This window comes from Channa argus, chromosome 15, assembly GCF_033026475.1.
Source record: "Channa argus isolate prfri chromosome 15, Channa argus male v1.0, whole genome shotgun sequence".
Lineage (NCBI taxonomy): Eukaryota > Metazoa > Chordata > Actinopteri > Anabantiformes > Channidae > Channa > Channa argus.
The window spans coordinates 13,626,298-13,639,619 of record NC_090211.1 but is presented as its reverse complement, the minus strand read 5'-3'; the positions used below and the strand labels follow the sequence as shown (position 1 = coordinate 13,639,619).

General features: G+C 40.0%; 1 protein-coding gene across 1 annotated transcript in view; it reads right to left on the bottom strand.

Annotated features, from left to right (window-relative positions):
• The window catches only part of coro7 (coronin 7), a 100,528-nt gene that overhangs the window by 80,519 nt on the left and 6,687 nt on the right, over positions 1-13,322 (bottom strand). The window contains exon 7 of the mRNA XM_067476759.1: positions 11,235-11,285. Within this exon, the coding sequence (XP_067332860.1) occupies positions 11,235-11,285 (51 nt within the window). The remainder of the gene's footprint in view (positions 1-11,234; positions 11,286-13,322) is intronic.

Sequence of the window (13,322 nt, the reverse complement as noted above, 5' to 3'; positions counted from 1 at the left end):
GCTTGACATTATATTATTATTATTATTATTATTATTATTATTATTATATCAATTTTTCCACTATATTCAGTTCAGAGATGCTTGCAGTGATTTATGGTTGTGATGTGTTAGTTTTCAGTAAAACTCCACTTTGCTATTATTCAGCTTGCTCTTATCTGTTATTTTGCCACCATCTCCAATTATTTAATCAACATGATTTTCAATTTTATAATGGTTTTGACACTGTAAAAGAACTGGTACTTTGTATAAGATTGCATAAGTGTGCAACGTGGTGGTGGAGTGTTTAGTGCTGCTGCTTCACAACTAGAAGGCCCGGGGTATGAAGCTATCTGCAGGCTGTGGGCTCTCAGTGTGGAGTTTGCATGTTCTCCCTGTTCTTGCGTAGGTTTCATCCGGGTACTCCAGTTTCCTTCCAGTCCAGTCCAAAGACACACGTTAGGTTAATTGGCAACTCTAAATTTGTGTGAATGGTTGTCTGCCTCTGTATACCTCTCTCTGTTAGCCCTGAGATAGACTGACAACCTATCTGAGGTGTAGCCCGCTTCTCTCGTAAAGACAGTGGGGATGGGCTCCCAGCCCTCTGAGACCCTGAACAGGGTAAGCAGTTAAAAATAATGGATAAATAAATCGCTTAAGTAACTTTCGCATTCACAATTGTTTGTAAATCACATTAAATGCCAGGTAATATATATCCAATAACTGGGCATGTCTGTGGATTTTTCATTAAAACTTCAAAAGTGATGTTGGAGAGCCAACAAGTTGTATGCACAAATCCTTTTATTTGTAGGACCATATTCTGGATTCTTAGAGCTGGTTATCTTCTCAGTTAACGGTCCAATTTAAAAATGTACTTGATAAATTTCACTTGACAGGCTGTCTTAAAACTTTCACCTCTTATATACAGCACACAGTCTTGGCTTCTTAGCTAGCCACAAGTGTGATTAAGCTATTATTGTGAATGGAAAAACACAGGCTGAAAGGCACTGGGTGACCAGGATAATTGAAACAGCACCAGCATTGGTCAAACCAAGGTCAGCTGGCTTAGCCATGAATGGAGTCCACACTTGCACTAGATTTCCCTCAGGGAACTCAGCTACGCCTTCGGTTTTGTTCTTGCTTTGTCCCATGGAGCCCCACAGCATATGGATATTAAAGCTAAAAAAATACAACTTCTAGAAATCAAGCTATCAGTCAGACTGACTTAATAATTTCTGACATACATTCACTGTCTTTCAATAACACTGTCTTTCAATGACAGTGAATGTATTCAGTAAAAGGCCATTAAATGGCTGCTTATATAGTGCTTTTATCCAACGCACGCACACAGCGGTGGCGCCATGCAATTTGCTCACCTGAACCACCAGGAGCACCTTGGGATTCAGTGACACAGACTCCACCAGGGATCGAACTACTGACCGTGGATGACTGCCTTACCAACTGAGCTACAGCCAAGCAATTATGAGATATGTTGTTGATTAGAAATGGCTATAAACCGTCTGTGGTGAACCAGAGTGGTGGGAAATGGCAAGCAAGTGCTGATTTCAGCAGTTCTACATCTTCCACTAACCCTTTTTAAACACCTGCTCATTATGAGCTACATTTAAAACAGTGTATGACACTACATGTACAAAGTTTTAAATGTGTTTAACACACCATGATGACCCAAGAGGCCGGATGCACTCAATACTACCCATTTACAATCAATTCACACAAACACTGCCTGCATGCAGGCCCCAAAACCACACAAACCACCGTAACTGATTATTCAGAAAACAACACAAAAGAGAAGATCAACAACAAGCCAAATCACACCTCACTGTGATGTTTTTGCTGTGGAAAGACTGTAAACAGCTACAGTCTCCCCATTCTTCTACTGTACTCTCCAGGAGAAGCAGCTTTTGGCCAGGTTTAAAGCAGTAACAGAAGCAAGTTGCCATTTAAAAAAAAACTGATGATAGGACTAAAACAGTGCAGATGGTGAATAAAGAAAGAAGAGATGAAAAGGGCGACTGAGGTGAAGTCACTTGGAAGCAGCAAGATGCTGAAAGTGTGCTGACTGGGAATGACTGATGTCAATGTTATAATTAATTTCTCATATTAAATCAACAAAGACGATTCTCTCACATTCAAAAGAGATGTCAAAAAGTTAATCCAGAGTGAGCTGCACTCCTTTAACAACTAATATTATTTTATTATTAATTCTTCTTAGCTTCATTTTTCAGCTTCTCATCACCAACCTCTGAGAAAACTGAGTAAGATTCAGACATATGACTGACAGCTGAAGAAGACACTAATTCCCATGAGAGTGAATCTTCAGTCAGGGTTGCAAGAGAAAGATCTCATCCATAGTCATCCATTTTTAGCACCAGGTGTCACCCACATGTGTCACCCACATGTGTGCGTAGGCCCTTAATTAGTTGGAAACTAAGACTCCAAGAGCAGCCAGCACACTAATGAGGCCTCCGCTCACAAACAACACACACATGTGAGCAAAGAGTTCTATCGCTGCCAGCTGGAACTCACTCTTACGGCTTTCCTCAAAAAAAAGAAAAAAAAAAAAAAAAAAAAAAAACACGTCAGAACCCCTTTCCACACACAAGCATCCATAAGCATCTAAAACTTGCTCATATCTCAAACTGTATCCTCCAAATACACATCCCTAGTCTTTCTGAGCCCTCAACCATAACTTAAACATGATACCAAACCAAATCAAGGCAGGACTACTTATTTATTTACAAAGTAAATACGCAGAGTAAGAACACAGAAACGCTAAGTTCTAAGCACTAGATTGATCATAATTGAGACAGACTTTATCCAGCTGAGCTAAGGGAATATCCAGATTATATGCACATATGCACAACTATTTTTGCTAAGTTGTCCAGGACTGCAGAAATCCTCTCCCCTCATTAGGAAAGACTTTTCTGAACCTTGCCATTTTCTCCTCAAACTTTAACCAACACTGGCATATGGGTGGCCAGTAACACAAGGAGCAGAGAGAAGGAGACAGAAAGAAGAAGCAAAAGGAGGGGGCACAACATCTGGGCTGAGTTAACCACTGGATACTACCAGGTCCTGAACCCAGCAGAGTCCAATTAAGAAAGATATAGGTACAAAGCCCTATACATTGGGCTGATTGGAAAAGAGGGTGAGTGAGCAGAGAAAGACAAACAACAGCAGTAAACACAGAGGGGTGAGAGAGGTCAGGGAGAGGAAGAGTCACATGTGCACATAGATCTGAACAAAGAAGAAGTCTGGATGTGCAAAAATTCTCTCATCTGTGATATTTTTAATATACAGATTGACTAAATACATTCTGATGCAGCATGGGGATGGCTAAAATATCAACTCCTTGCTCTGAAGACATAAAGGTGCAACTCCATCAACCCCGAGAAGGTCAAAGGTCACAGGGATTGAACTGGTAAGATGGATCTCCGCCTGCTAATTGGCAACTTGACCTTCGCACAATTAACTACATTTATTTTGCCAGGTGTCTTCTCTCTGTAGTATGATATAGCAGTTTCTACAAATAGGTGGATTTTTTAAGTGACATCACACAAACAAAAGTGTTTCCCAGTCATCAATCTCAATATTTGATATGCGTTTATATATTATCTTGCACTGCTGTGTTAAATTCAGTGCTTCATGTCATCAAGTTTGATCGGGAAGGTACAAATGTTATGAGGAGAATGCTGCTGTGTGTAGAGAGGAATATTTCTACTATGAAATGTTTACATTTGGAAAGAGAAATTGATGTTGAACACATATTTAGCTGTAAGAATCAGTGTTTAAAAGCTGTGTTATGCATGCAAGAACAGCGCAGGAGAGACTGGCAATTTAATCACATGTAATCACAAATAAAGCTTGATCACTTGTTGGCATATTGGCTTCACAGAGGAATAGTTTTAAAACACAGAAGCATTTTTGGCCTGGTTTTAGAGAAAATTATGCAGCTTGTGTATCTACAGTTTGGAGCTCAGTGTTGAGTAAGCCCCATGACATATTCTTGGAATGAGCTGTAGTGCTTTATAGACGTTATAGTTCCCCATTTCACAATGTTGACTCCATTTCCGTGTGGTGTTCGTATTAGAAAGTCTCCCAGCACTAAACAAGCTTAATTCCACGGAAACTATCAAAATCCAATTTTCTGGGAAGCACTAACATTAAGGGAGAAGAAATTCTTTGCTGGTTCTACAGAATGCTCTGAATTTTTGAGAAAGCAAGAGGAATTTCCATCTGTATCAACATTTTATGTGACACTCTTGAAGAAGTCCTTGAAGAATATGATTGTCCTTGAGCATGATCCCCAATCTCATATATACACACAATATATTTGCCAGTAGTTTTGCAGGATATTTTGCAGGTGACAACTACTACCTAAAGTTGAGAATGTTTTGTCAGCTGCTGTTGCTAAAGTGAAGAATGAGCTCATTCATTGCTGGTTGTAGTGTTAGTATAGAGACACTTGAAAATACAATTCATTTGTAAAGTGACAAAACAATTTGGGAAATTTTGCGCTTACATTGAAGAAATCTAAAAATGCACCTTTAATAAATATTCCTGCAAACTATTACACTGCAGTTTATTTTTAGATCTTCCAAACACATGGATCGTTCTGAACCGTAATAATATCAGTTGATTTGAATCCCTATCTGTAAATACCTGTCAGTCATAATATTATGACCACTGACAGGTGACGTGAATAAAATTGATCACCTTGTAACAGTAGCAGCTAGAAATGAATGGGACATATTAGGCATCATGTGAACATTTTGCCCCTGAGGTTGATGGGTTGGAAGCAGAAAATATGGCCAAGCACAAGGATTTGAACAACTTGACAATGGAGCATCTCTAAAACTAAAGCTCTTAAGGGCTGATCCCAGCCTGCAGTGGTCAGGACCTCCCAACAATGGTCCAATGAAGGAAAACCAGTAGAGAGGCAACAGGGTCATGGGCAGCAAAGGCTCACTGATGCACATAGGGAGCAATGGCTGGTCTGTGTACTCCCATCCAGAAGAAGAACTATTGTAGTGCTAAATTCCTAAGAAAGAATTAAAGCTGGTTCAGACAGAACAGTGTCAGAACAGTTCTTCACAGCTTGTTATGTACAGGGCTGCATAGCAGCAGGTCAATCAAGGGCACATGCTGAACCCTGCCCACACCCAAAAGCGCCTAAAAATGGGCATGTGAGCATCAGAACTGGACCCCAAGGAAACAGAAGAAGGTGGCCTGATCTGATGAATGACATTTTTGCCAATCATGTGGGTGTTACTTTGACATTATAATAATAATACATAAACTCTGTTGCTGACCTACCTATGTATGAAAACTGAATTCCCTGATAGCAGTGGGATCTTCTAGCAAATTAATGCACCCTGGCACAATGCAAAAATGGTTCAAGAATGATTTGAGTTTGAACACAACAACAAGTTTGAGGTGTTGGCTTGGCCTCCAAATTCTCTACATCTCAATCTAATCGACTATCTGCAGTATAGGCCAGAAAACAAGTCAGATCCATAGAGGGCCACAGCCTGCATCTTGCAGTACAGGACTTTTGAGGAACTGCTACTGATGGAGGATGCAAGATACAACAGCATACATTCAGAAGTCTGGTGGAGTCCATGCCTCAGTGGGTCAAGGCTCTTTAGTTGGCAGAAGTCAGCTGATCAATCTTTAAATTAGACTAACTTGCATGTAACAAACACAAAATGAAAGGAACAGTACAGTCTTGTACACTGCCCTATACAGGAGAACACAAAATATTGCATAACACAGAATATTCAGTAGAAAAACATCAAAATTAAGTTCATCCATTTCACTTCATTTCTCTGAATGGTTCCCCTTCATGGCTCTCCCTCTGGGCTTACATCTGTGATACAAACTTCTGCAAGAGTCAAAGAGCTTCATTGTGCTGAGTGCCAGAGTACACACACACACACACACACACACTTTATTCAGAGTATGGATACACATGCACATAGTCCCAATTTGGAAACACATACACAATCTTTTCCAATTATAACAATTCATAGATAACACATACACACAAACTGAAATGGGAAATCCAAGAATGGAGACTTGTACATATAGCACACACACACACACACACACACCTATCAGTTCAGTATGTGTAATTTATGGATGGATATAAAAGATGGTATGAGTGGCTGCACTCAGCCACCTATAGCAGTGAAACCGCGGTGCTTTTCCTTGGCCCTGCCCAGCGTTCCCTGCTCACGTCCAAACCCATTCCAGCCCGTGGTCCTCTCTAATTTCACCCAAAGCAGCAGAAGCTTGAGCTGAAAAAGAGGAATCTGGCCCCCAAGTCCAGCAAACTATTCGCTTTTCCTGTCTCCCTCCTCTTCCAGCAACCACAGATCGACAGCTCTACGGCCAGCACTGTCCCAAAACTATGAGGGGTATTTTCAGCACTATAATTTGAAGCACACATGGTACAGTACACACGTACGCACACACACACTTTGCAGACATACAGACACAGATCAAAAGATACAATAAGCATAGCAGAGGAGACGCAAGTACCCACAGAGAAACATCCACATAACACCTTTAGCTGTTGATGTTGTGCTGGAGTCTCAGTACAGTAAAGCCGAGCAAAGGCCTAAATGGGTAGAGATGTGAAAGAAACTCATCAGAAAACAAGAGTCAAGTATAGGGCCGTTATGGCAAAGAGGGTGCAACCCAGAATAGGAAAAAAAAAAAAGTAAAAAAATAAAAAAATAAATAAATAAACAGCTCTAAAGCTACATAAATGTTTGGTTCTTGATGATTCACCACTTTGTTATCCTGCAGTGATTGTACATTATATCTGGGAGGGAAAATAAAGAAATTTAAAAATTAGGTTTTCATGTTTTGGGTAACCACTGTCTTATTTCTGAAAAGCTTTATCATAGTAACAGGTTTATAACACTAACTGGATGTTTAATAAGTAATTAATTTACTACACTTGCCATACTGCCCATTGCTAAGCCTTAAAGTTCCATAAGTGGTGCATGTCCTTCAGATGACTGATGATTTTTGTACGATTCAATCTGCTCGTAAAGCAAAGGGAAACGTTGGAAATATATAAAATATATTAGATTAGATATTCCATAAATTGGCCATTTAAATTGTTGGCTGATGAAAAAAAGAAAACGACAGCTGAATACAAACAAACAAATAAACCTGCTCTTCAGTGGCGAGATATTGAAAAGATACCACATTTTTAGACAAACATTCTCACCAACTGTGCCAACTACCTAAATACAACTGTCTGCATGCTCCTGCACACAGATACATGCTTTCACTGATTACAGATGCAGTATATACTGCTCCTCCTGTCCAAGACCTTAATTACCCTGCACAGCCTTATTTCCCATAAATACAGCAAGAGCAGGGCTGTAATTAGGGCCTAAATTTACCCCACCTGGCTAGGGGAGAACCCTATTCTGTGCTGGCCACAGAGATGAGCCAGCCCCTCTCGACAACACTGCCATGGGTGGAACCAGGACACCATTGGACAAATGAGCTATGTCCCAGCTCATAGAAGTGGATGGAGGCCTGTATATAAACCAGTAGATCAGTCAACAGCCTTAAAATACATATGGGAGACTGGGACAACACTGATAATAACCTATGTACACAATTTGTTTTTTTAAGATGTGCATGTTTCGTTTTGTGCTCCACAAGAAAAATTGTGCTCTTTGGTTTTATAATTGTGAAAGTGAAGCCATTTCAGGAATCAGACAGGGCAATTGACTGGCTCTCACATAAGACTTCCTAGTGAGGTTACAAATTCAAACAGTGTGGACACTTCTGACCATCTCTGTTTACTACAAACTGGCCTTTTCCTGCCATTACATCATGTATTTTATAGGAACAATTCCTGTAAAATTACAGCAATATAGTCTCACTTTAGGCACAAACAATACTGTGAAATCACTTTTAAATCACTGATGTGTGTGTCTTCCCTGATGTTGAACATCTGTGTTGAAATTATGCTCTTCTATACAAATTACTAGCCTCATCGTGTTCAAGTGGGTTTAAGATTAATTTCCTGCACTCTTCAATCCCTCCGTCAACAAAAAAGTTGTTAAAAAGGAGTGGTAGGGGCTCTGTCATATCTGAAAGCTGTCAGGGTGAGACTCTGCTCACTGTACCCTCAGAGGACTTCAAACTGAAGCCTCTGAAAGTGGGAATATGTGTTCAAGAGGAGATAGGAAAGGAGAATAAGACAGTAACAGAGCACAAAACCAAAAAAGGGAAGAGCAACCCTCTAATAACTTTGATCTGGAGCGTGACCTTGGTTTGAGGCGTAAAGCCATTTCTGGAGTCCAGCAGAGAACTACAAGCTGACTCAGGATTCTGCACTACTCTGGCCTTTGTTCTGTGGCAGCTAGGCTGGGGGAATTAATGAGAATGTGGGCAAGGAAGAAAAAACGAAAACACAGAGATGGTGGTAGACTTTTCCCTAAGGTCCTTGTGGCATAGCAGTCTGAAGCAACCTTTCTACAACTATGACCATTTTTATGTACAGGATTATCTGCAGACAAGCTGAGGGAAAAGGGTGGGGGTGCCATTAGTCTCTTTGAGGGGTCTGCCTTAATGTAAAACTTTGTCAGTTTCAAAGAAAGAGAAGAGAGTTCACAAAAGAATCTTGGAAACTAAAAAAAAAAAAAAGGAAACAACTTTATTAATGTGTCTTACATTGTGGCTACATGTTCCGTTTTAAATAATGCAGACTGATGTAGCAGTGATGCTGAACTAATTACCAGTTGAAATAAATCATTATGTTGTTGCTGTAGCATACATGAGAAGTACAGCACAGGCCCCCTTATTGATTTTAAATAGGGTGAAAAGAAAAGGCGCACACACACACACACACACACACACACACACACACACTTCCCTTTCTGATCGTATCAACTTAAAAACTGAGAAATCGTAACCTTGTATAAAGTAGTAAGAATTCATGGCAAAACGTCAGTTTTGAATTGCATTTTATTTTACAGGTGTACCTAACGAAGTGGCCAGTGAATGTATATGCCGTTTCATGCCTGGTAACACCTCACAGCCGGTATTCATGGAAGAAAAATATTATGTGTTTGTATTACCAGGAGAATGTACTTTATAATACAAATAAAAAGTAAAGTGGAGAATAGCCTCAGTGTTTTTTATTAAATATTTTCTTAAAATAGTCGTTTTGCATAATTTTGTAACTATTAGAAGCAAAGATAATATTAGCTAATTCTTAGAAAACTGGATAGTTTATTCTAACACAATACATTACTTTTTATAAATTAATGTTTTCTTTATAAAACTTGAAAAGCGGGTATTTGCTCTTTACACAGTCTACTCAGTCCATTCGGTAGTCCTCATTATGAAATGACAATAAACAAATGCTAAAATAAACAAAAACCAAACTTAGTACTCAAGCACAAATCATTGCTCTTCCCTGATCGATTAGTAGAACAAGCCTTGCTTGAACACTTTTAGAAGCAAATATCTCTGCACCACTGGCAGTGCTGTTCTGTGAGTCATGAGAAGCATTGAGAGTACATCTCCACATTAGGAAAAGTTATGGAGAATATTTCCATTAGAGAAATGTTGTAGGCTGTAGCTTCAAACACAGTACATCAGTAAATATACTTGTCTGCACACAACCACAAATAGCTCAGGACGTGGAAAGTTAAAAACGTAGAACACAGTACTGGTTTCAAATATTCTTTAAGACTTTTATGTCATCTATTTTCCCCTCCCTTTCTCCCACACATTGCCTGCTGCTCACCACTGTCAACTATCGAATGAAGTAAAAAATAAAAAACATGCCATAGATTTAACTGGAATGCCATAGCACCACATCTCATCCACCAGTAACCACTGATCTCTTAGTGGAGACGCAATTTCGGTCATACAGACAACCAAAGTCTAATTCATTCTAAAGTAATGAGATGCTTTGGCTGTGCAAAGTGATTGAAAAAGCAATTTTTGTTTGAATTACTTGAAGTCATTAGACAAATGAGCACATGGACTGGCCTGAGGATCTGGAATAGCATTTCTTCAGTCAACATTGATCACTGTTGAAAAGAGGTGCTTGGTGGCCAAATTGCATGTTTGGTTAGAAATAAACAGAAAAGGCCTTTGCAATGCAGAATCAAACACGCAGATGAAAAGCAATAAAATGAAGAGTCTTCAACAATGATACACCTGATGTTAACATCCAGTTTCTGGATGTTAAACTGGAGAGGAGCCAGTCAACTCAGCTCATGTTACTTAAGCAAACAGACACACGCGTACTGTAGTCACACTGTGTTGGAAAGGCAGACTGTTACAAGTGTGCCACAGTGGAAGTAATCCTCTCGCGTTTCTTTCACTGCTGGCTCCCTGCCTGTCACAGTCAACAGCACCACACAAGCTACTTTTTACACGTCTTTCACAAAGGTGTAAAAAGTATTACAGCATAACACCACACGAGGGGGAGTGTGTGCATGGAGACAAGAGATGCATGTACACTGGAATGCATAAATGTTCAGTCTTCCTTCTCACTTCCATAAAGGGCGATGTGCCTTCAAAGTATTTCTGTGATCTAATATTTAATTTGCTGCGGCATGTAGTGTTTTTACAGGATTCCTCCTATTTACAAATGAGCAAGGCCACAGCCTGAGGCAGAAGCAGCATCTCAGCAGTTGCAACACCCTGGGAGGTCCAACAACTGAAATGTGTGAAAATATTTGCTCCATATTGACCATCCTTTCACAACACTCACAGCCCGCTCATCATCCTTCAACAAACAAATGCACTCCCACTAGAGTTCCTCATTGCTGCCTACTGGCTCATGGCTGTCGCTGGTGAGGAGTTTCCAATAAAGGGAAAAAAAACAGGAGGTTTAACCAAGAGGTTCATGGTCACACTAGTTTGTAGGATGGGTACCCGTGGGAAGAGGAGAGGAGAGCCTGCATCTTGTGCAGCAAAAACATAAATCAATAGTAGATAAGTGTTCAGTGGCAAGTTCTCTGGAGTTTATCGTAAGTCGTAGAGATGAAAGAAAAGAAATATATATCAGCTTACACTGTATGCCAGGGACCAAACAAGAGGGTAACAAGGAGACATATTTTTGCAAATTTCTGGTATTTTATGTTCACTTTACAACTGTGCTACATCAGGTTTGAGATGTTATAAAAACACACACACACACACATTCAGGGACTGTGGTGGAGACTTTATTTTACTGGACTTACCTGAACAGGTGTTAGCTGGGCTCTGGGGTCAAATACACGCAACATCTTATCCTATAAAGACAAAGCAGAAGAAGAAAATTCACTGACCTGAATAAAGCTGGAAATGATTAATAGTAAGATATATGATACGCCATTAAAATCAGCTGAAAACTGTATGAACTCAAAACCCTTTGTATATCATTTAGGTCTGTTGGTGCTTTGGTTTCTTTTTTAATCATAGTTTTAAACTATCCAGTATGGTAAGCATGTGACGCTAATAATAACGTGAGGGCTGTGAGACAACTCTGTGTTTTATTGTGAGTTTTCTCTTCATAAGGATTATGAATATGAAGTGCAGAGGAGGTCAAAGAGCGTGTGTGAGATCAAGATCTAGAGTTCTCACAAAGTAAGGAGGAAAGGAATAACTTAGCTCTAATTATTTCACAGATAATCTGCTACACAACAAATATATGAAAGCTAAGTACTGGAAACATGTATGTAGAGTGTCTCCACCTTAGTATAACTCAGGTAAAGAACAATACAAGCTCTGCTGAAACCTTGTCATTTATCGGATTCGTCGTTGGCTCTGACCTTTCCACGGCCTCCTCCGCCTTCACCCCAGCCTGCGCAACCATGAATTCGGCATCAATCACAGCAGCCAATCAGAGTGGCTCCTGTGTGATTGAGAGGAAATGGCACCTAATGGGATCAGGCTGTGACCGGGACATGCGTGTCTGCAGCTGTGTCACTCAATACTGCTGTGTGCAGCCTGACGTGCAGAGCTGATAGCAGTCAATGTGCATAAAAGCTCAGGCTAAACCATGCACACACTTAACATACACAGACATGTCAAACGGAATTAGGAGACTGACAGTGACACAGTCAAGCGCGCACACACACACAAACACACTGTGTGTATCTATCATATAGTACATCATTTTATGAGCCTCAATCAAAAAAAAATAAAAAATTAGTAAGAGACTGAGCTTTGATTCATCCAGCTCACATCAACAACCCAGAAGTGTATTTTTTAGCGGTTTATTAACTTGAATAGCAAACACAAGTTTTTGTGTTGTTTCTTTCTCTGTGTATATGAGCACATGCATGTGTGAAGGCCACCCATGAATAGGATGCCCCAAGGTTATATCTTCAGGTCTCTATGACCTGAGTCTTAGAAAAGGCTCACAGACCAGTGCAAGAACAACACACAGACACACACAAATTAGCTTTCCCTCTATATGACCCATGGGTAGAGACCACCTGTTGCAAATATGCTAAATTCTGGGTAAAATACACATTAACACTCTACGATAAGCTCATCTACTAGGCCGCTTATTAGGACTGCAACTAAATGATTTTCATTATGAATTAATTTGCGGATTATTCTCAATGTTCATGTTTTCTCTATAAAACGTTAGCAAAGCGTAAGACGTTAACTGTTATAATTTCCCAAAGGCAAAGTTGATTTGTTCAAATTTTTTGTTTTATTTAGCAATTGTCTAAAACCCTCGGTTTACTATTACATGATGGTAAAGAAAATGATCCGATCCTCACACTACAGGAGTTCTAACCAGTGAATATTTGGTATATTTGATTTTTGAATTGCGGCTCTATACTACATCCACTTCTGAATGCCTAATCTTATATGTGCTGTTGTCAGTCACCAAGTTCCCTCCCCTAGTAAACACGTATATATTCACTGTAAAAACACACATTTGCCAGTTCACTATTACCTGTTGTAAAGCGACCATCTTATGATGGAAAAAACTGTCCGTGTGCGCAAATACACAGATGAGGGCCATTCATGTTCACAGTCTACCAAGCAAACAAACACACACCAACTCAGAAAGGCACAGATGGCGTGCTGGAACGGCAGCGTGTGTGCATGCATGTGCTGAAACAGCAGCTGTTTAATCAAAGAGACAGAGCTGCATTCTCAAGCTGCTGTTAGTGAGTTTTCATCTCTCTGCTGCACACAACTTTCACATGTATGCAAGCACATGCGGTTGCTGGGAACCTTTAAGCAGGGCTGCTCTCTTCTCTCTAACATGCTGGGCTGCCAGCGTCCCACAGTTACTGCTTTTCAAAGCACGTTGTGATCATTTGAGA